General features: G+C 39.0%; 1 protein-coding gene across 1 annotated transcript in view; it reads right to left on the minus strand.

Moving 5' to 3' along the window:
- plpp4 (phospholipid phosphatase 4) overlaps positions 1–23,362 on the minus strand; it is a 59,298-nt gene extending 35,936 nt beyond the window's left edge. Inside the window, exon 1 of the mRNA XM_061745914.1 lies at positions 22,980–23,362. Within this exon, the coding sequence (XP_061601898.1) occupies positions 22,980–23,068 (89 nt within the window). The 5' untranslated portion in view covers positions 23,069–23,362. The remainder of the gene's footprint in view (positions 1–22,979) is intronic.
- Positions 23,363–24,925: the final 1,563 nt, after the last annotated feature.

Raw genomic sequence — 24,925 nt, forward strand, 5'->3', positions numbered from 1 at the left:
TGCATTCACTGAGATGATCAACTAATATGGCATCTATGTATCCATATCTATATTTCATATATGTACATCATATGTGAAATGATCTCTGATGTGATGTTTAACTTTGTAAAGGAAAAGTAGCTAATAACTGATGTAAGTGTTCAGTGTCTCAGTTAATTACTAATCTAGAAGGAGATTTTTACAATTTTCGCTCTATTCTACTGTTTTAGTTGTTGGTGTGGGACATAATGCCGCAAAAAATAATGGATTATTTATTCAAATTAAAAAACTTGAATTTTTATATAAAAATATCCATAATATATTTGGGCACAACACAACAGTTAGTTTCTTTCTTACAAATGTTTTTCCATCCATCCATCCATCGCTGATACCCAGCTCTTCCTACACGGGGTCACAAGGGCCTACTGGAGCCTCTCCCATCTCTCCTCAGGCAAAAGTCAGAGTTACACACTGGACAAGGAGCAAGTTCCTCACAGAACCACAAACTAAGAATAAAAAACACTGCATTGGAAATCAAATGTCAGCTCCGCTGGTGTTAATGGTTTAAAATAAAGTCAACCAGGTATGGGTGGAGTAATAAACTGCTGCTGCCGGTAAAGCTGAGTACGGAGCGGTAAGGGTTCACAGCAAAGACATAGCAGGGCTGATGTGGACCAGAGTGTCGTTGATTAAGTATTGAAAGAAAGATGTTTGAACTTTTTCAGAAAAGAATTAGACTGCTTAATGGGTTCCTACAAGATTTAAGGATCCCGAAACAGTAGCATATAAAGCTTTTCTTTTCTTTTTGGCTCAGAAGAGACCAGACAGCTGGGAAAGAAGAAGACACATGGGCTGTTAAGCTTGGAGGGGCTATTGTCCAACTATTTATGGAAATGGGTGTAATGGCTGAAGTTTGGAAGATGAGTGGACTCCTGAAGACTGGCTCGAGTTTTACACCCTCTACAACATCCTAGTCACAGATGTTGGGTTTTGGAAGACAAACAACGGATAGCAAACAACAAATTAGGTCATCTATGCACTCATTGTTTTTCTACTTGCTTCATCTTGTTCAGCATCGCTGTGTTGTCAAATGGGAGGGTACAAACCTAGACAGGTCACTGTAATGAAGACATGCATTGCCCCAGTAGAAATTATGTTACATGGTATTATCAGCCAATCTATTTTAATTTCCCAGAAAGCCAAGCGCCTTGCAGTAAATTAAAAATAAATACTGTGATGTGTTCAAAACAGACTTTGAAACAGTAGCTTCTTATACTGCACTCTGCTATGCAATGTGGAATTTTGCATGCACAGTAAATGTCACATACCCTCTCTGTCTCTCTTTGTGTTAGTTGTTAAAGTCAGGACTTTGGCCAAACGTGTCAGGAATACATAGCATCAGCCCTGTCAGAGGAGGGGAGCAGGATAGATAGTGAGTGACACTCAGCAAGCTCCCTGGAGATATCCCTTCACAAATGGCTAGAGGGGAGAGGGCAAAAAAAAAAGAAAATGCCATCCGTCACTTGTCAAACAAAACCCTGTTAGGGGAATATTGTGTAGAACGCCGGCTCCTTTTCTTATTTTAATTACCCACTGATAGTAATTCGGGAGGGTTTAAAAAACCCTCAGTACAATGAAAAGCCTAAAGGAGGGATTTTTGTCATGCTACGGTTGCATGTTCAGAACAAAAGCTCCAGAGACTCCCTCAGAAAGGTCAGAGTCCTGAATTTGAGACAGGTGTTAAGAAATGCAGCAGTCTGAGGATGGCATGGCACAGCCCAGAGCCCAGGGGACATGCAGGGATTTAGGAATCAAGAGAGCGTGGTGGGAGGGCATAGTGAGATAAGCCACAGAAGAAAGAAAGGAGCCAAGCTGCCACACACCAAAGATTTGCCAGGAGTCTTTTCCTAATGCACGATGGATTCCAAGATTGTATTCATTGAACGTCCTGGAACACTGAATGGACTTTGGGCACTGGCATGAAAAAATATCTGAACTTTAATCTTAAACTTACTCTGATGTGTCAGAGCAATCACAAGGAACTACAGCTTATTTGGTGCATGTCAATATGTTTTCATCTCTTCTTCTTTTTCATTCTACATCATCTGTCCCCTCAGCTAACCGTCTAATAGAGCTTGGCACCGCAAGCCTCCAATCAAGAAAAAGCTTATGTTGAAGTAGACATATTGTCCCCATTTTTGGGACAGATTTTCTTGTTTTCATGAGACGCAAAAGAGAAACACATTTTTGAACCATTTGTTTTCAGCTCTGGTCACTGAAACTGGTTTATAGGCATGGATTTTCACTCCTCTCCACCCCCTCTTCTGTGGCGTATTCCTCTTTTGAAATCAGAGTTGCAGTTTGGTGCTGCCCACTACAGAGGCAAACGAAGCTTTGAACTGAAGTTGGGTGGAGGAACAGATGGAGAAGCCGGATATTTCTGATCTGATCTGTCTGTGGTGTCAGAGGAGAGATCTGAACAGCTAACTGAATTACATAAGGTCAGACGGTGACAGCATTTGAGATGGCAGCCCCTAAAAATTAAGAATAAAAGAAACAAAGAAAAAGTAAAATCATGTGTCCACCTTTGAGAATCTGAGCTACACTGAGTGTAGTAACTAAGAAAAATAAAATGTGAGAGATGGCCCAAGTTCAGTAAATTTATTCTACAATTTGCATGCAAACGGGTCCAAACATACATAAATATTTGATGCAGGAGTGACACAGAGCAATTGACACTATGAAGATTTTAACAAAACAAAAATGCTTTAGTCTAAATACTAAACTGTTATTCTTTGCAGCTGTGTGGGACAGCTGAATTACCAAAACATGAGACTGAACTGAGTCTGCTCATAAGGAACTAATTAAATGACTGAAAATAACATTTTCATCACAGTGAGATGGCAGATCCTCCTAAATCGGTGGAAATTAAGTTGCTATTACAACACCATCTAGGATTTACTCGTGTTTGGTCACTCTCATTTTATTTCTCGTCTTTACTGTTTTCAATCTCTTAGTCACCTGTACTATGATGTCTGTGGTAGTGCTAGGAGCTGGTTTCATCGTTGGTGATTTTTAATTTATTGACGACACTCTAGCAATATGACTTCTAACCACATGGGTGCAGCATGTGGTTAGTAATAAGGTCACATATTGGCCATTGGCAAAAGACCCAACATAGTGAACCTCTAGGGTTATAAGACAATGTTCTGCACTATCCCTACACATTAGTAGTGTTGTCAGTGGCACTTTTGTCAACATAGCCGATCTACAGTTTATGCCCTCAGTATACAGTGTGGTTAGAAGTGGTATTGCTACATAGAGTGGCTTTACATTAATGACTAATTCGTGTAAGACATTATAGGGATGAGAGTCCAAAGTTACTTTGTCTGGGTTTTGCTGATAGAAGGGATGAGAGACTGCAACAGCTAAAGGATGCTTCCTAGAAACAATCAAATATTCCTCCACATGAAATTAAGACTGTTATGTAACTAAGAAAAAGCTCTGCAAAAGAAATGATTCTCTGTGGCTTAGGAGGTCACTTCAGAGGTTAAGAAGTCTGTGTTTAGCTTATGGAAAGCTCTAAGAGTTTTAAATGACAACTGAATGTGTGCAGTTCGCTAGGCTGAAGGTGAATATTTGCTTGTTTTTGCTTCTATGTATGATATGTATGAGGGTAACCATGCATGGATATTCTGAGATATAAACAGGGAAAGGGAGGGAAGGAGCAGGATAGCAAGGACTAGAGAGACACTGATTGCTCACACAGATTGGATACAGACATGGAACACATGGCTGACAACTGTCACCCGTCATGCTCATTGTTTATCCTGGCAAATGACAGCAACAGGAGACAGATTTCAGCTCTCATCAATGGATGTCAGTTTCTCCACAATACTGACAGTATGAAAAGTGAATTGAAAAGCTGGTTGTTAGCGGCATCAGAAGCCAAAGTTCCCAACAAAAAGGATCCAGCTTTTGCTTCCCAACGTGTACTCCTGCACAATCTCAAAGAGCAATTCTGGACTTTTATGGATCTATAACCCCTTTACACACTGCTTCTGATGTGTAAATTGTGCGCCTATACAGAAATGTTCTCTCACTGTGACACTCCTACCTTTCTTGCCTGAAGCTATTTAACTTATTTTCTTTTCTGGGTTTCTTTTTTGGCTTTTTCATTATTATTCAGTGCTGAGTTCTATCACCATTTTTATTTATTTATTTAATTTATTTGTGCTTTAGTAAACCACCTTTTAACTTCTGGATTTCTTACTTTGCAGTTTTCTTGCCAATGGTGTTTTATTTATTTATTCATTTATCTATACATTTTTTGTCTGCATATATATATACATGGTTAATATCCTATTTGGCAAAACATGAAAGCCACATTTATATGCATTTTGATCTTGGAATGGGGGGTGTCTTTTTTTTTGCGCATGAATGTGTATGAGCGTGTTTCCTTCACCAGCCCTCTTGACAGTCTAACATATTGACAAAAACTTGATTCTGTCAAAGGGGACTAAAATCACAGACAGTGGGACATGAAAGGAGGAAAGGTAAGACAAGACAGTGATGGGTGCAGCTTGGTGACTGTGTGGTTTGTTGTAGTGTGAGTGAGCGTGTTGGAATAAAAGGTTAGACACAAAAAGGACCTGCAGAGAAGGGGAGGAGCATTCCCTGTTTAGTTGTATAATTGTCAGGTGGTGTTTGTGTAGTGTGTAGTGTGTGTGGGATGTGTGTAGGCCTGTGACTATATTTAAATTCCTGTGTCTAGGCTACATATAGACACACGTCACGTATACATTTATACATCTGCAATAAAGCTTTAAAAGTAATTTCCCAACTGCAGTGGCTTCTTAACAGATTTGCATGTCTGTGTGAATGAATAAACTTGTGAAATCCCACTCCACATGCAGGTCTTACATATGATATGTAGAGATGGAACTTCAGTAAAGCTTGATTTGATTGTATCTCTTAAGTTAAAAAAACAGATGTTCAGAACACATTAAATGACCTTTCCCTCTTTTCCTTTGTATTGAGTTATATCTTTGTCGTGATTTATATGGTATATTCAGATCTTTGATTTGACCTCTACTCAAGCTGCCTGAATGTGACATGTCACTCAACTCAGGCGCTGCTGTGGCTCCAGACAAGGAAGGGTCCACTACCAATCAGAGGGTCAGTGGTTCGATTTCAAAATAATAATCACCTTGGATGAGACACCTAATCAAATGCATTCACTGGTGGGTACGTGTGTGTATGATGAAGAAAAACACAGTATTTACTTAAAAAAAAAACAAGATAGATTTGTGAAAATGTTGTACACAATACTCGATATGCCAACAGTTATACAAGCTGCAGTGTTAAAAGAAAAAAAAAACCTAAGTGGTGTACTTCTTCTGGGAAAATTTTCAGTGACACACACACACACACACACACACACACACACACACACACACACACACACACACAAATAACCGTATCAGTGAAACGCACTGCATACCAATTCAATTTTATTTGTATAGCCTCTAATACAACAAGAGTTGTCTGTAGGCGCTTTCCAGAGACCCAGAACATGACCCCCGAGCACGGTTTATTACATAAATAGTGGCAAGGAAAAATTCTCCTTTAGGAGGGAAGAAACCTTGAGCAGGACCAGGCTCATAAGGGGGTACCTTCCTGCCGAAGGCCAGAGTGGGGTGAGCAGTACACATGTGCTGCCATGTGCCTGACTTCAAAAATGGTAAGGAAGTCGAGAAGAAGCTTTAAAAAAAAAAAAAAAGTAAAAATAATAAAAAGTAAAAGTTGGCTCAAAACTAAAAATGTGAAAAAGTTGGTGCTCAAAAGGGTCAAAAGAAATCAAAAAGATAAAAAGTTGTAATAGTTTAAAGTAGTGCCATTGGAGAGAGGAGGCAGCTCTTTGCTTCAATGTGGGATCAGCCCACGCGGGTCAAGCAGTCTCTTCAACCAGTCCTGGGGCCTCATGGATAAAGAGTGCGGGGCACAAAAACATGCGTACGCCACTTTCTACGCTCACGGTCGGATGTTCAAAAAGTGATTTGAACGTGGAAAGTCGCGGTCCTTTACGCACAAACCATATCTGGCGAACGCATTTTTCTGAGGTTTTGTCTGTTTTGTCCTGCATGGTGGTGATGAGGCTCCAAGCTGGCAGGCTGGATGGCTCCTTGTAAGGGATCGGGGGGGGGATGCTGTTGTACCCGACAGTGTGTTTCACATTGTCATGTGCCATCTTGCACAATCTGGCGCACCGCCATGGCATCCCACTGGGAGAGGTGGAGCAGCCAGCAAGCGAGCCGGAGCCAGCACCACCCAGCTACCATTCAGGCCCGACAATGTGTAATTGACACACTACAAATGGAAAACTTAATCAAGGTTCATTTTTTAATGTTTGGTTAATGTTAACAAGTGCGTCAACTATGCATGTCAGGGTTTTTTTGATTTCAGCAATTCCCTGAATGATCCTGTCCTGGGCTTCAAGAACCGCCTGCGTCAACACGCGGCCGCTCGGCCGGACCTCAGGCCCAGAGACACCGGTGGCACCGGGTTCTTCTGGTGCGGGCGGGTGGCAGCGTGACCCCGGAGGTTCCCGGTGTGGCATCATCTAAAATAAATAAATCGTAACTATTCACTTCAGTCACTCCAGTCTATTATTTCAATACGAGCATAAATAAGTTGCAGTCACTGCGGGCCATGGTACACTTGAATGAGTAATTAGTCCATGGGCCAGACCAGATATCAGTACTACTCAAGGTGACAAAACTTGCTTATAATTTTTTGAAAATATCTATGTCTGTAGATGACATTTTGGTATGATAACTCTTCCTGAGTGGCAGCTGTATCATAGTTATCAGCTCATGAAGTTACCCACCCCCTCCAGAAAGTTACATTTTAGATGCTGGTGCATATCCTGGTTTAGACTCATGTACAGGATATCTGTCAATGTTTCACAATATTGTCTTTGGTATCATTTTAAAGGGGACCTTTGAAGCATTCATTTAAGCGAAGATGTGAATTTCTCTGACCAACATAGGTCACTGCAGCTCTTTAAACTATAAACACATATTTACACAATTTTCACCTAAATTATATACTATCTTTTAGCCCTGTGTAATTTAGGAACAACAGAGACACAAAATACAAAAACTGGACAGGACCATAAGGATTCAGGAAAAGTATCACATCTTAGCTTGAATGAATGCTTCAAAAAGGTCCCCTTTAAAATGATACCAAAGACAATATAGTAAGTGAAACATTGACAGATATCCTGTACATGAGTCTAAACCAGGATATGCACCGGCATCTAAAATGTAATTTTCTGGAGGGGGTGGGGGTAACTTCATTAGCTGATAACTATAATACAGCTGCCACTTTTTTTTTTTTTTTCAAACTTTATTTAAAAGTTCCAATCACAGTCAGAACATTGACTGTGGACAATACAAAACAGTCAGGCATCAAGGAATTAAATAAACAAATACAGTATGAGACATAAAGTGGATGAAGTGCATAAGTCATTACATAAGTAACATAAATATAATAAAATAAATGAAATTAAATAAAAATAAAGAAAATGGCAGGACATATTATATTTCTCCAAATATTTCTTCAATTATGTTAACAGTGTGTATACATTTTTTATTATCAATTCTTTTAATACATTCAAGGTAGTTCTTGAAATCAATTTCAAAAACAGGAAAGAAAGGTCGACCTTTGGAAAATTATACAGCTGCCACTCAGGAAGGGTTATCATACCAAAATATCATCTATAGACATGAATCTTTTCAAAAATCAAAAGTAAGTTTTGTCATCTTGAGTGGTACTGACAAGTGAAATTTTGGGCTCTGGCCCATGGACTATAATTTACCTTTATGTGGAATATGTGGATGCGCAATTAAGTCAGAGACAGCCTCGCCGACAGGTCGGTTGCCTGTGAGGACGCTGTCGCCCACACACACACACACGCTGCTCAAACGGCGTGAGCTCCTGCGTGGCTGCTCCTACCGTCCTGGACGCGCTTTGCGCAGCGACTCTCACCTCCATGTCCGACCACGTCTCCCTCACCTCCTGCGGGCTGCGGGTTTCGGAGCCCACCGCGTTCACAGCCGCAGCCACCAGCTCCCACTGGCCGTCCCTCCGCTCACCGGTCCCCCCGGAGGACAGGGGGCCAAACAGGACGGTTCTCCTGGCCTCCACCTTCGACAACAGCGTCTCCAGCTCACACTCTGCCCACTTCCTCTTTTCTACTCTTACTTTCGCCATTTCCAACGTTTATTTGGCCAATTCCCACTTGCTATTTATAGGCTACTCATTTAATAATATTCAAATTGACCTACTTATGGGAGGAGTGTTGTACTCAGTGGCGTCAATTCAGTCGAAGCTAAGGTATGGCAAGGTTACGAGTCACAGAACTTAACTAGAGTATCAATCAACACGTCCAGCAAATACACATCACAGAAGTCTGCTATGTAGCTTATCTGTGTGGTCAAGAAAATTGGAACTTTTTCAAATGCAGTCTCGCTCACTGCAAAAACTCAAAAAAAAAAAGGAATAGCCTATTTGTCTTATTTCTAGTTAAAATGTCTCATTTTTAGTCAAAAAAATCTCATTACACTTAAAACAAGATTTCACCAGAAAAATAACTTGTTATTTGACCATTTTCACCTATTTCAAGTAAATTTTCACTTGAAATAAGTAGAAAAATCTGCCAGTGGGACAAGATTTATCTTCTGATTACAAGCAAAAAAATCTTGTCCCACTTGCAGATTTTTCCACTTATTTTAAGTGAAAATCTACTTGAAACAGGTGAAAATGGTTGTTTTTGAGTCTTGTCTTAAATGTAATGAGATTTTTTTGACTAAACTAGAAAATTTGAAATTTTAACTAGAAATAATACAAATATTCTTAAGATTTTCAGTTTTTGCAGTGTGTAATAACTAGTGAAATCGATCATGTTGTTCTGATTTGCATTTGTAGTTATTCTATATGTATTAAGTAATAGATTAATAAATACAAATAGACACAGAGTAATTCCATAAATGTATTAAAAAAAATAAATTGAAGCCGAGGTGTGGCGGCTGCCGTACCTTGCCATACCCAATTGACGCCCCTGGTTGTACTCCTGCATGTGCGTGGATTTTCACTGCAAAAACTCAAAATCTTACCAGGAATATTTGTCTTATTTCTAGTTAAAATGTCTCATTTTTAGTCAAAAAAATGTCATTACACTTAAAACAAGAGTCATTACCAGAAAAATAACTTATTTGACAATTTTCACCTGTTTCAAGTAAATTTTCACTTGAAATAAGTAGAAAAATCTGTCAGTGTCGCAAGATTTATCTTCTCATTACAAGCAAAAAAATGTTGTTCCACTGGCAGATTGTTCTACTTATTTTAAGTGAAAATCTACTTGAAATAGGTGAAAATTGTTGTTTTTTCCAGTGATGAGCCTTGTTTTAAGTGTAATGAGATTTTTTTTTTTTTGACTAAAATGAGACATTTTAACTAGAAATAAGAAAAATATTCTTAAGATTTTGAGTTTTTGCAGTGTGAGCGTACGCACAGTTTTGAACATCTGAATTTTTTTTTTTGCCATGCACAGATTCACGTTGAAATCCACGCACTCTTACAAGAGGCCCCTGACCTGTTGAGATGTTAATGTTACACATTTCAAACTTTAGTTCTCCTCTTATTTCTTTGGGATAAAATAAAACAAGAAAGAAAAATAACTTTATACATTTCAGCTTATTAACATGATAGACTGATTTTGGGGATCATGGACTCGTGGTTCCCTTTCCTGTTTGACTGTACTTTTCCCCAGAGGCTGCTCCCATAGACATATATACGTATATATGTCTATGGCTGCTCCCCTTCTGCCCGTGGCACCGCGGCTGATTGCACCCACCTGCTGCCAATCAGCATCTCCTTGCCTATAAACTGCTGCAGACTTCAGCCTGAGTGCCAGACAGTGCTACACCGCTATATCTCCAGTGAAAGAAGGATTTTTAAAAGAAAGATTGTTGGTAAAACTGCTTTGGTTTTGATCCTCTTTTTTGCCTCTTTTTTCCAATGCCTCCCTCCGTGCCTCAAACCAGCCACAGATCAGCACTTTCTCTCAACATTTGGTTTATTTCTGGACTCTGCATTTCCTTCGTCCGTGCATTTATTACAATAAACCCTGTTAATTGTTTCCCTGTCTGGCTACTTTTGGATTCACTTCCTCCACCTCGCCACACTGATTTCTACATTTGGATCCTTTACATACATTACCACATTATGGTTTTCAAGCATAACGTAGTTCGATAGATACACATAAGGTACTTGTTTGCAGTTTTATGACTTCAATGCTTTGCTCCCCCACTCGTGCCAGGCACTGAAGGGACTTTAGTTCTTTACTCCCTCAATGTGATCTCACTTAAAAAGGTCATGTGTATTTCACTCGCCTTGGTTTGGGAGATTGTGTCCGTAACTCAAGATGTCATGAACCAGGCCTGGATCACTACACCCAGCATCGGCTTAACGCGACGGTCATATTTGATTTAGCCATCGAGTTAACATGTTAAACGATGTATTCTGCTGTAAATGTCTCACGGCACCTTTTCACATTTTTAAGCAGACCTCGGCTGAAGGAGCTGGGAGCAAAGCTAACCTTGACTTATACGCGGTGAGCATGTTCCCGCTGGCTGGATGAAGACAAACAGGCTTTAAAACTGGTCTTCATAAACCCATGGGTAACATGACCTAATGCTTTGTCCATTGTTTTATACACACTTATGTTTCACTCCATTCTTTCGAATTGAAACTGTTCATCCATAAATTGCAGTCATGGCCTGGACCAATCAAGGATCCTACAGCTATGTGATTATATTATTTATGGTGTCATACTTTTATTTCATGTTAAATTATGTTATGTTTCAGTGTTTCGATGACTCTGTTTCAATCAGGCATGATTGTTTTGTGCATGCTGGTGTGCTAATATGAATTATTAAAAAGTCAGAATGTCACAAAAACAAGGAAAGGTCTCCTGTGCGGTAACAGTGGTTAGTTGTTCAGGCTCACAGGACTTTGTACAAACAGATTACTGTTGCTTTAATTTGGCCACATAAACTGTCGGAAGCACAGAGGCGCGCAGGTTCCACCTACATGTAGGAGTCAAGGACAATTCAATCAAGCAGTCTCTCCCTGCACATTACTGGGATGAAGTCCAGTCAGCGAAGTGCAATTGATTTTAGTGAAAGCACCTCTTTATATCACAGTAAAGTGGGTGGTATTTGCAGATTAAAAGGGTCAATTAGACAAGGCCAGTAACTGTGGACATCTGGAAGACAAAATCCACTAATCAGTTCCATTAAAACTGTTTACCTTAACAAATTAAAATTTAAATAGGTCACCCAGGTTGTGTTTGGCTTGTACTCTCATTAAATCACTCAAACACCCCATACTGTTAGCTGTATAGACAACTCAGTTGGGTGTGGGATAAAGCTTCTGATGCATTTTGTGTGCTTTGTATTTACATACTTGACAGTTATGTGCTGTATAAACAGCCACTGGCAGGACTAGAACAATTATTGAGTTGAACAAGAATTTCTCTGTGTATTCAAGAGTTTAATATAAGGCCATCCTGCCCGACAGCAAAAATGTTGCTCAAAACAGGGTCATGAAACTGTTGAATGATCCCAAACTCACCAACAAATCTATAACAGCATGGCTAAAAAGCGAAAGAATCCAGTTGTTGCAGTGGCCCAGTCAAAATCTAGATTTCAACCAAAATAAAACATTGAGTTGGGGCCTAAATGGCGCTCTGCAAAAACAAATGCTCCCAAAAACCCGAATGGACTTAAGTGACATTGAAAAGTAGGATGAATGGTGTATGAGTTCTTTTTCTAAGGGTGATTTTCCACCATGACGTTGAAGAGGAGGATTGTTCTAAGCATGCCTCAAATCAGGCTAGTGACTACTTCAGAGAACAAGTGGACAATTCCACCACAGCCCCAGTTTACTTAGTGCTAGTGTGCTGTGTCAGGGAGTTCCCGAATGTGTCAATTGGAGAATTAGCACTTTGATCCAAATATGGTTTTTCAACCACGTATAACAGCAGTGTTCCTCAGTAAAGGCCCTCAGGGGCCACAGCCCTGCATTTGTAAGATGTAAGCCCTGCTGCCACATCACATTCACATGAAAACGTCACCAACACTGTCATCAAGATCTGCACAAGATTATAAATAAATAAATAAATATATATATATATATATATATATATATATATATATATATATATATATATATATATGTATATATATATATATATATATATATATATATATATATATGTATATATATATATTAGGGCTGGGACTCGATTAAAAAAATTAATCGAATTAATTGCAGGCATTGTAATTAATTAATCGCAATTAATCACAATTTGATTGCATATCAATTTTAGATCTGAGAACAATGAGATTTCCTTTTTTTGTTTGTTTCAAATGGATTTTTGTATACGAGTGAATGATTGACTAGTGAAAACATATGTTCAATGCCATACTAAAAATGCCATACTAAAAAGTATATACTAAAAAGTATACTTAGAACTATAGTACTTATACTTAGAAGTAAGTTCGGCACACTTTTGAGTAAATATCAGTAAATATCACTAAATATAATTAGGGTGGAAGTATGCGATTTCGGACACAGCCTCTCTCTCAAGGGGTCTGGTGCGCCGGGAAAAAAAACGAATGCGATTAAAATGCGATATTTTTTCTAGCGCGATATTTTTTCTGTAATTAATTAATCGAAATTAACGCGCTAGAGTCCCAGCCTTAATATATATATATATATATATATATATATATATATATATATATATATATATATATATATATATATATATATATATATGTATATATATATATATATGTATATACAATTATTTAGTGAAATAAGAGACAGGGAAAAATGGGTTTTACCCTTCAGCACAAGTGTAATCATAGTCTACATGGAGAGTCTGCTGTTCAAGATGTTTATTTCCCTGCTGTCAGGACTGAAAATCTCTGTACGTTGACGATATAATCATCTGCTGAAGGGTCTTATCATAAATATTTTAGTAATCCCCATGTCTCCAGCTCTGGCATGCGTGTGAAGCTGTAAACTTAATGTTGGTCACAATCAGCATTTTTCTTCTTGATAGCTTTTCATTCAATAACAGCGTGCCTGTATACCTTGATGTTCTCAAATTTCTCCCTCCTTCAGCCATGATATGTATAATATGCCTCAAGAAGAAGTTCACCTTGGCATAACAAAAGTGAGTTCTCTTTCTGCAGTACATTGACGAAATGAAAGCACAGTGGAGTCATCGGGGAAAGAGCAGTCTCACTACAAAACTTGGGACCCAGAGGGACGCAAACAAGGACATGATGAAGGTTTTCCTTGAGGGAAAAGGGCTGGATTATTATATATTTCAAGATTCTAGACTGGATATGGTCTTGTGTGTATTGGAGGGAGGCTACCCAATTTCCACACCACCTCATCTGTCTTTATATATGATCCTGGAAATGACACTAATGGAGCAAAAAAAAAGAAAAGAAAAAAAACGAGTAAGGATGTAAAGAGGGTGAAGGAGGTATGAGGATGGAAATATGATGGGAGGATAGATCCTTGTCTCAGCTTAAACCTATACTATAATAAAATGTTGACGAAATTCAAGTTCTTACAAATCATTTTAAGACAAATACAATCCTATGTAACATGTTATGGAGTCAATACTGATGCAATAACATTATTTTAAGAGTTCCCTTACCAAGCTAAAAAATCAAGTGTTAATGTTACATTTGCGTATGATATGTATTTTTCTTAAAATATAGAATAGACTTTCATGTTGAGGGGCATGGTCTCTTAAAAGAAACAGAGGTCACATTTTCAGGATTAATCATTAGGGCTACTTATCTATCATAGATTTAAATGATATTGTTTTACATTCATTACGTGCTTACGGCTGGGGCTTTTCTCTCTCAGTTTTTTCCAGGCTGACCAGTAGGGCTACGTAGAGTTGGAAAAGTAGCAGCAGCAATCCTGGAACCATGAAAAAGATGGGGGGGGGGGCTTTAAAGCTACTCAGTGCATTATCAAATCCTGGAAAGATAATAGTGAACAATCATCAGAAAAGGATTCTGAATGATCATAAGTGGACATTTAAATAATTTGGTGAAAATTTGTTAAAAGAAAATCGACAATAGACCTCATGCAATTTTTAAATATTGAAAGTAAAAACATTTCCGCATGGACAGTGTGAAGAAATCTGAAGGTATTGGGACTAAAGAGCTGTGCAGTCTTGAGAACGCCACTTATCAGTGAGGTTAGTACAAAAAACTAAGGAAAAAAAAGGTTTTTGGTAGCTTGGGGCAAATAGATTAGACGCTAGAGAAATATAAAAAACAAGGTCGTGTGGTTTGATGAGGCCAGATTTACCCTGTTCCAGATTGATGGACGCATGAATGAATGAATGAATGAATGAATGAATGAATGAATGAATGAATGAATGAATGAATGAATGAATGAATGAATGAATGAATGAATGAATGGGGTAGGTGGCTCAGTTGGTAAAGCCATGAACCTGAAGGTCAGGGGTTCATTCCAGCCCTATTTCCTCCAGTGTCCACCAAAGTCTCCTTGGGAAAGACACTAAATCCCCAGCTACTCCCGGTTGTCAGGCGAGCGCCGTTGTACGGCAGCTCCACAGACAACCGGAGTGTGAATGTGTGTCTGTGTGTGGGTGAATGTCTACAGTATAAAGCGCTTTGGGGCTGTAGGAGTACAGTACAGCTGGGAAGCGCTATATAATCGTAAGCCAAGCCATGAAGGTAGGAGGAGCGCCAGATGATGTGATTAGACCATCATGCCTTGTTCTCACATGTTCATTTGTCTTGGTGGTATTATGATCTGGGGGTACCGCACCAGGTCTGGCCAAGGTTTTGCAATGTTTTTTTTCTCAAAGATTAGGTCAGTTGAACACCTCAATATAATAAAAGTCGTTTTTTTTTCTATCACACTTTCCTTATTCTCCGATGACACCAGTACATTCCAAGATGACACTGCCAAAATTCATCAGGCTCAACATATGAAAGAATGGTGCGAAGGAGGACATTTTTGTTACACCTGGCTTGGATTTCCATCAAGTCCAGCCTTAGCCCCTTTTGAGATGATGGAAAAGACTTTTTAAGTAGTGGTCAAGCTGTCTACTTATTGAGATAAGATCTTACCAAAATTATAAAGCAACTGGGAGTAATACAAATAGATTTAAAGACGTTAAAATGATTTTGTTTTATTTTTGGACATTCAGTATACAAACCCTATGTCCAGAAAAGTTAATAAGTTCTCTGAAATGTAATTTTTTAAGTTGTCTGAATCTTGATTTAATTTGTCTGGAAGCATTTCCCCTGTTTTTATAACCTGATAAGATTGCTTGAACTTCCTCACTTTTATGGAAATGCTACATTTAGATGGAGTACTTGATGTAACAGACATTTTTAGATCAAGTACTAAGTCACTAGAGATATTTTTGTAAGGTTCCCTTTAAACATTTTTCTCTGCCTCTAATGAGGGATACAGAGCACCTAGAAATTAACTCAGATTTCAAAGCTTCAGCTTTATATGTAGAGTTTCTGCTTCATTTGCTGAAATTCTAACCAACACATTAATAATTTACATACTTGACTATACTATTAGTTGCAACCAAAATCTTTGCAATGTTTCTAAACCAAATAAAAATAGGATGGTTGTTTTTATTTTACATATATATCATTCAATAAATGAATCCCCAATTAGCCAAAACCTTATATTTTAACAAATGTAATGTATATCTCCATTCATCATAAACAAAGAAAGAAAAGAAAAGAAAAACAATCTCCATTCACAATATTCTCCTGTCTAGTTATTGTCAGTCATCATCCAGGTTAACCCACGAGCCAGTCTGTGCGAGACACGACGTCCCCCTTTAAGGAGACCCAGAGTGTGAATGAGTGATCTAATGCCAGAGGAGAGATGAAGCGATGGGGTTGGATAGATGGCTGCAGGGACAGCCAGACATAATGAGCTGATCAAACGATTGTGGGGAATGAAACGCCAGGGTAGCTTAGAGCGTTGACAGACTGAGCTGTCAGGGAATCCCTGGTCCTGCTGTAACAGTCAGGTGTCTCTTCTCTCTCCGCAAATCAAGCTTTTTTTTCTTTCTTTTTCTGTCAGAGCACCTGCCTAGTTTGCTGATCAGCAGCTTTCCCTCCCTTTGCCTTCAGCCCTCTTCTGTCTGTCTTTTCTTTCCATTAAGCTTCTCTCTGATTTGCACCCCCCCCCCCCCACAATCCTTCATCTATCCTTGATAATTTAGTGCTTTATTTAACAAACCTCTTAGTCTTTGTATTCTACACATCCACTGATCAAAGCCTTTATATGACACATACATCTAAAAATATCCCATAATATAGCTTGCTTCCTTTTCATCTTTATTTGCTGTCAGAGATTCTTATTAAATTATCCTTCATTTTCTTTTGTTGGACTGGAAATTTGCAAAAAAGGACCTTCCCACCCCCCACGCCTTTTACGTAAGTTACTTTTCAAAAGAACAACGGAGTTAAAGAAGTTAATTTTAGAGTTTACATCCATTACAGCAACGGATGTACTCTCTGTAAGCTCTATAAATGAAGCGTTGTTGAGGTCAGATTTTTCTGGATGATATTTCGGGTCTGTCTCTGATCAGTTTGTGTCAACGTCATCCAGATAGGAACTGCTTGCAATGTCTTTGAAGCCACAGTCAGTAGTCCAACATGTGCAATCAATTTTTCCTTAATATCCAAGATAATGAGAGGTACAGATTAGATGGGCTATGAGTCAGTGCTTCAGATGTGAGCTGCCACAAACGAAAAACAGCTGAATACAATGTAATAATTACGCGGGCAGTGGAAAATGGCAGAGGACTGGAGAGTGGTCTCATTAATGAAAAGGCATCAACTGACAAATGGGAAACGTGTGCATGTGGAGAAAAAGAAACAGGACGAAATGTGCAAACACTGAGCGTGCTCTTTCTTATCTATTAGTGCCGGCCTGCTATTTTAGTCCGTACTTGTCTCTATCTGTGAAGCATGCATCATTTATAGAACAATAACTGAATAAAAATACTCTTAATTAGGCATGCAGTAGAAGTTAGTTTCTTAGTTTCAAATGTTTGTCCATCCATCCATCCATCCATCCATCCATCCATCCATCCATCCATCCATCCATCCATCCATCCATCCATCCATCCATCCATCCATCCATCCATCCATCCATCCATCCTCTGCCGCCACTTCATTCCTTTATTCTGTTTATAGCCATATGGGAACTGATTTCTATTTGGTGTTTAGATTAGTTTTTTTTCTCTCGTGCAGACAGAGCTGAACTCCGGGCTGCAGAGCATGAGTCTCTATTTTAGAGCTTTGCTTCTACACTTCAACCTTATCAGATTTTAGGGATTAATAACAACCTCTGTGTTACCACTCTGCCACTCGCCTCTATGGCCTTTGGGTGGAAAGAGATTTGTATTTTACTTTTTATTTAGTGGACTATATGATAATGTTTGAGTGTGGTAGCCCCACAGTACAAAGCTCAATTAGATGAGAAAAAGAAATTATCAAGGATATTTCACAGAGCAAAACAACACATTTTTCAAAGATTCATATTTATATAGTACCTATTTGATTAATGGACTGATTATTGTTAGAGTTATATATATATACATGCCATCTATCTGCAGTAAACAAAGCTCTGTGTATACAGTCATGCACTGATGAGGCAGACTGAGTATCAAAGTCTTGCATCAGGGACATATATGCACTTTAACCAGCATAGCTACTGTATATACTGTCAGACATGCCATGAAATACAATAATTCAACAAATGTGTTTCTGCAAATATGTTGCTTCACTTTTTTAAAAAGCTTTATCAGAATACAGAAATGAAAAAAGACCCTGTCAGATATGACAGAAACAAGATATTTCTCATTTAGCAGATGTTTTTATCCAAGTGGCTTAAATGTGAGTAGCACAGTGAAGACACCGTGGGACACACTGTCCTGTGTGATGCCCCTTTTACATGTAGAGAAGACGGTGATCGAAACTACGACCTTTAGGAATCATCAATGATCAGTCGATCTCTGGAGCTGTGGCTACAAAGATCGACTGTTCACACAGTTTTTTGTAATACTTTGAAAGTACTTCTAAAATTCTTCTTCCACAAACCACACACAACAGCCAACCGTTGCACTGGCCTTTGCTTCTGTCAGATCACAGGTAAGAGCAGTCTGTATCTTTTTCTATGATAAATCCAATGTATTTGTGTCCTCTGTCTTTTCAGATCTCAGTATGTTCACATATCCTAATCCCTAATTCATGTATTGTCATAAATGTTGTTACTTGCAGATTTTCTACCTAATCACGAAGAATGCACTATTACACATTTTTAAAAGAGACCCACTCACAACACTTAACTCTCCTTACACCCTGTTACAGCTGCATTAATCCCTGCTAATGCAAAGACAGCACACCCACATCACATTAAAAACAACTGGCTCAATCTGATTGCTGTTTAATTATAAAACACACAGAAGAGGTTAATATGACACTTACAGGAGAATATCTGAATATCTGCAGGACATGCCACACTACTGTAACTCCAGCTCCAGTCAATGGAGAGAAGTAATATGGAAAAACATTTAAAGATATTTCATAACACCATAAGTAAAACAATTACAACATAGAAACCCTGACGATGGGTGCTGTTGGAATCTGTGTGACAATCCATCAGCTGGTCGTTACCATATTTTCTGGGATATCCCCCTACTGGATGAAAAATGTAAAGGAGGTCAGATAAAATAAACCTCAATCTGAACTTTAATTTCAATGTCATATTTTGGAAACCTTCCAATGGCTTTGGAAAAAAAGGATTGATATTTACTACAAATATTACTTCCTGGAAGCAATAAAGCAATAACCAGAAAATGGCTGGAAAAAGACCCCCGCACCCATCAATTTCTGAGTAGAATAATGAAAGAAATTTGTTCAATGGAATGATTCACATTTTCTTTGAGACATACTAACATTAAGAATGAAAAGTACTGGTACTCGAAAAAAAAATGGATATGTAACCAAAATCTGTAAGTGACTTTGAATCAGGAGTACTGGCCATACCAATCTCAACTATCATGATCAAATGTGCCTGTTACCACAGATGAATGCAATATTTCTGTTACAATCTGTCCTGTTCGGTTTGTAAATGAAAACGTTTAAATTATAAGGTTTTTTTTTGTTTTTTTTTTTAAAGCAGTCATACAGACTGGGATGTGAGACTTCGGCAAGTCTGTGGCCTACCCTCAGACTGAGAACTCTGGTACTACCAGTACTTTAAATACAGTTATTTAAGAGCATGCATTTAAATTATGGAAGAACTCCCGATCTGTAAACTCATTTGGACATCAGGCGATCTTTTTCACAAATTAATTCCAACCTCAGACAGTATTTTCTCCTTCAAATGTATTTTTTTATTAACTGAATCAAATGTAGCAAGAGTAATGTAATAGTTGTTCATGTTCATCATCAATTGCAAAAATAAAAAAACTTCAAAAAACAAAATCTTCACATTTGAGTTATTTTCAATCCAGTTCATTGAATGGGGGCGAGATAACTTTCTGAAGTCTGTTGAAGTGGCCAATGTGTAACTAAACCATCCAAATCCAGGCTAGAAAATGGCTTTCGAATATCTGTCCCCTGCAGTGACTGCTCTGCATGAAAGCGTTACCATTCTTCTGGATTTGAAATGCAGTTTGGTCTTATCAAGTACTAAAGACAATGTGCCCTGATGACAGAGTAAGAACTCTTACAAAAAAAAAAAACTAAACTAAATCAGAGCAGGGGAATCAATCTGCTCTGCCTATAAAATATGTAAAGCCAGATGTTTTACGGCTTATCAACATCTCACAAGTTCATCTAGAATAGACATAATACTGCAACCTAGGCTACGCCCAAAACTGTTCTCTTAGGAAAGTATACTCCACTGTGAAAGTAGAAAAGTAAAAGTGAGTACTGTCAGGAGTGAATCGTGTTTTTTGAAAATACCTGCTATTATTTGGCAAAAAACACAGAACAAACACTAAAAATGTAAGCCTCAGAAAGTATTTGATTTATCGCATACTGGAGATTCTGTCATGTGTCAATGCCAGTATTCACTCAACAAAAGCCTTTCTTCAACAGCATCTGTTCTCTCAAATGAAATAAAATAGATGTCCTTGGGCCCAAATTGTTCCTTTAGGCACAAACAGATCTATTCTGTTGGGCTGTGGACATCCGTCTGTAAAGCACATGCCCTCTTTCCTGGCCAATCAGTCCATCAGGAAGCTTTTAGATTGCAGTGATAAGAGTTTTTCAGAGTGATTTCGGTGCCTCTCCATTTGCTGTGCCTGAGGTCTCAATCTATAAAATCTCAAAGCAAACCAGATCTCTTCGACTACGTGTCTTATTTTCCTTCATAGTCCCTGACTTTTTTGGCCTGTGTCCTTCATTTGTCTTTTCATCTACTGTATATTTGAAGCTACATGTATTAAATATTTATAGTAATTATCAACATTCAAGAGTTCAACAATTTACTTTGGAACAGGCACAAAAAAGTCAGTTTGTATTGATTGAATACATGAGGTGTTTCACTCAGCCACTCAAGGAATAAATTACTCATTGGTATTTCTGTAAATTCAGCTTGTCGTGCTCTGGGATGCAAGGAGAGGGAAATAGTGACTATCTCATTACTCTAACCACAGGAGAAACTTACTCCACCTCTACTTCACTTTGTTAAGTGTCAAAACTCTGTTTCAATTTACATGCAATACTAATACTTGCACAGCATTAGCAGTCTTACAGATAATGGTAAGTCTAATGTCACACATGAGCCTCAATCTCAGACCTGAAGGAGACAAGCAGCTTGAACTTCTGTGCACCAGTCAGGTCTTTTTTTTCTCTTTACCATTAACAAAAACTGACAGAATTACACAACTAATGAGTGTAAAAAGATTCCTGGCTGATGCATTTTTAAAACCAAAACTCAAGATTGAATTGATTACTCGTCAGTATTCCTCTGTAGATGATCACATTATGAAGAAATGTGATCTGCTAATGATGTTTGTTCTTTCCTTTTCCCAGTTAGTCATAGTTGATAAGCTGCAAAGAAGATAACGCTGAAGTTAAGTTTCAATGGGTGACAGCAAAGAAACAATCAAATACATGACTCCTGAATCTCAGCAGCAAACTTGAGGACGCCATTGTTCTTCCAGGATAAAAACTACAGCAGTGTGCATCTTGACTGAACCTACGCTGAATGGCGAAAAGCTGTCCTTTACAGCTTCTGTGAAGAAAACAGCAGATTGCATCTGACCCCAATTATCTTGCTTTTACAGAGACTTTCTAGGTGAAAGAGGAAGAGCGTGTACCAACCCTGGAAGCCAGAGGGCGACATTCTCTCCTCTGCTGGGAATAAAGCAGTTTGATGCAACAATTACCAGGAATTTTAATAGATAAAAAACGTATATAGAATACATTAATGACAGTAACAATCTACTGTATGCAGGGATATTGCGCTTATATTGATTCTTCTTATGCAAGTTTTGACAATAAGTAATCATAGATATGATTAAAGATGTGGTTACATTCGTGTTTAAATGTGTGAGGCTGTGGAGGGTTATGCCATTTAACCAAAGTGAATGATTTTTGTAAGTACAAAGCAGATCAAGTTTACTCATGGAGCTCCATAACAAACAGCTTATTTTGCCTTTGCTTTCCTTGTAGAGAAGAGAGAACAAACTAAAATGATCAAGCCATTTAGGTTCGTTGCAACATTTGCTTAATGATGATATTGCGTGAAATTACTTATCCTTGTGTCCTTGGGCACTGACTCAACCATCCAGCCAGCCAGACTCTCAAATGCAAACACACAAAGAGCTCAACCAAGAATCGCCTCAATTCTCAAATGCCTCCTTCTCTGGTCAAGTCCCTCCACTTAAGTTTGCCCCTGTCAAGCAGTGTGAATGTGCAGCATCATGCCCACCTCGTCTGTACAATCCATTTACTGGGAGAGCATACATATAGTCAGACCACTTAGCCCAAATGACAGATATTAATGATAATGTACAAAAGTAAAGTACTCTACATTCTCCAACTCAGAAAAAAATGTTTTTCAATCGGGTTTTTTTTCTTTTCTCCAAATTATTTTATGCAGAGAATCAATAAATGACACAACCATGATGCAAACGGACCTAATACCGCCAGACAAGACACATTATTAATAATTTATATCTCTGTTAGTTCAGAGGTTTGCGCCTGTCAGACACAACCTTACAAAATCTCATGCTGCAACAGCATTAAAACAGGATCATTGCGCTGTGGGCTTCACTTCTGGCGCTGTGTCTCGTGGAGTGAAGCGCTCCTCTCTGGATATCAGGAGAAATGTGAATTAGTCTGAATGTCAATCTCAATCTGAGATGCCATTCAAAAAATGGTGGCACATACAGATCCATGCCAGATAGTGAAACGTTGACGCACTTTTCTCTTTCTTTCATCTTTTTTTTTTTTTTTTTTTTTTTGCAACCTGTTAATACGGCGCATCTGCCGGTGATCTGTCCATGGTGCTGAACTGCTCATTAAAGGCTGATTTATGGTTCCGCGTTACACCTACGCAGAGCATACGGCGTAGGGTACGCGGCGACGCGCACAGTACGCCGTAGGCTCTGCGTCGATTTAACGCAGAACCATAATTAAGGATCTTCCAGCACCACAGACCCGAACACAGCACTTCTCTGTCCAAACCAGGATGAAATCTACACAACATCAGTTACCAAAGTCGGTGTCAGCCCCAACACAAACACCTGCCAGATTTGATTTGTCAAAAGGACAGATAACTCAGCGTGTTGAGGCTTTTTTACTCACACAAAAACTCCGAAAAGCAGAACTCGGATGCCAATCTCCAAAGCCAATTGTCGCATGTCTTTCCTGCGATGTGTGGGGGACACGTTCATGGTTGTGAGAAGAAGAAGAAGAAGAAGAAAAAAAAATCCGTCAAGTGAATGATACAGGCGCAAACAGTCCCGGTCAGTGCTGGAGGATGACCACTTTTACAATCCACAGGAGCAGCTTCCAGAGGAAATGCGTCCTAGTCACGCATCCCGCTCGCCCCCATCGCAACCCGGTCACCTGGAGCCGTCTCTGCCGTCTCTCCTCCGTCTCCGCTCGGCAAACACTGCTCAGTCCCCTCGGGCGGTTTGCTTTATTACTACTCTGCGGCTGGCAGCGTCTCTTCCACTCCTTCACTTACTTCATTTATGTTGGAGTTTGGGGAGCAGAAGAAGACATGCAGGAGAAGAGCAAATATAGGAAAGCATTCAAGCTGTGGGATATAACTAAAGAGAGAGAGAGGAAGGGGGGTAAAGTAAAGAGAGACTGAGCATTGCGCGTCTCTCTCTCCTCTCCCTCTCTCTCTCTTGCATACCTTGGCATGACTTTGGAGAGTCAGATGACTAGAAGTTTCTGGAGCTACTTCGGACCCCACAGAAAGTCTGCCCATGCAATACTGGCTGGAGTTTTTTTTTTTTTTTTTTTCACAATATGTTTATTGTCGTTTTTTAGTTTTTCAAACATACAACATTTACGCACACATTACATAGACACACATACACTTAGATTGCACCATTTTCAATTGAAATAAAAATAATTATATTCAAGTAACCAATCAGGGAGGAAAATACAATAAATTAAATAAATAAATTAAACTGAAATAAATAAATACAAAATAAATCAATAAAAAGATTGTCACAGAGTGGTAGGATGAGGACCCAGATGCAGGAGAGCGAGAGGCATGGAGTTCCAAAAAACAGGGTTTATTTTGCAGAAACCAAAATCCAAAGCGCTGCTTAGCAGGATCAAAAAACACAGAAACAGGGATTGGGACAACATGGAAGGAGCAAACAGTACGGAACCACAAGGAGCAAGGGAAAGACAAGACCAGATATACACAAGGGGGTAACCAGACACAGGTGTGAACAATCTGGGCAGATGGAAGACAGGCGGTGCAGAACAGAAAACCAACTGGGGGAAATGTCACACACTGACAAAGATGATATTTTCCACAATATTTACAAGTTATTTTCAGGTAAATCTTGCACTTTCATCTGTAATAATGTTCATATATGGTTCCCAGAGTTCAACAAAGTCCTTTCGTTTTCCTTTAGCAATTAGTCTTTCCGGTCCAATACAGCCAGAAAGCTCCCTTATCCACATTCTCAATGTCGGAGCATCCATACTTTTTTCCAACATAGTGCAACAGCTCTCCTGGCCTGAAGAAGTACAAAGTCTGTATGTTGCTTTGACGTTTGTAGGAAGTTATTTGGGTATATTCCAAGCACACACAGTTTGGCATTTAGGGGGACTTTAGCATTAAACATATCTTTATGACATCCTTCCAGAAGTTTTGGGCTGGAGTTTTTAGTCTTCTACAATCAAAGGACAATTCACCCAAACATCCCAGATAATAAGGTTCTCGGTGAATGAGACACAAACAAAGACAGCCATCTCAACAGCACAATGCAATAACTGCTTGAAGAATGAAACCATCCATACTTCAAGCTCAACAATCAGCCAGACACTTGATATTCCATGGCTGTGCGAAAGAATGGCCAGTGGGAGCAGCCTTAGCTCTCTGCTGGTGATTGTGGTGGCCGCGCCACTACAGAGACTCTAGCACCCCAGGGTGTGAGCAGACACATAAACATGGAGTACCGGCTGCACGACTGCAAGCCTGGAGCCCTCACTCTTCACAGGCACCTATGAATTTTTCATGCTCTCTTAGACCGACCTTCCCTACCTTACCTGCCAGTCAA

The sequence above is a fragment of the Cololabis saira genome, chromosome 17, assembly GCF_033807715.1.
Source record: "Cololabis saira isolate AMF1-May2022 chromosome 17, fColSai1.1, whole genome shotgun sequence".
Taxonomy (NCBI): domain Eukaryota; kingdom Metazoa; phylum Chordata; class Actinopteri; order Beloniformes; family Belonidae; genus Cololabis; species Cololabis saira.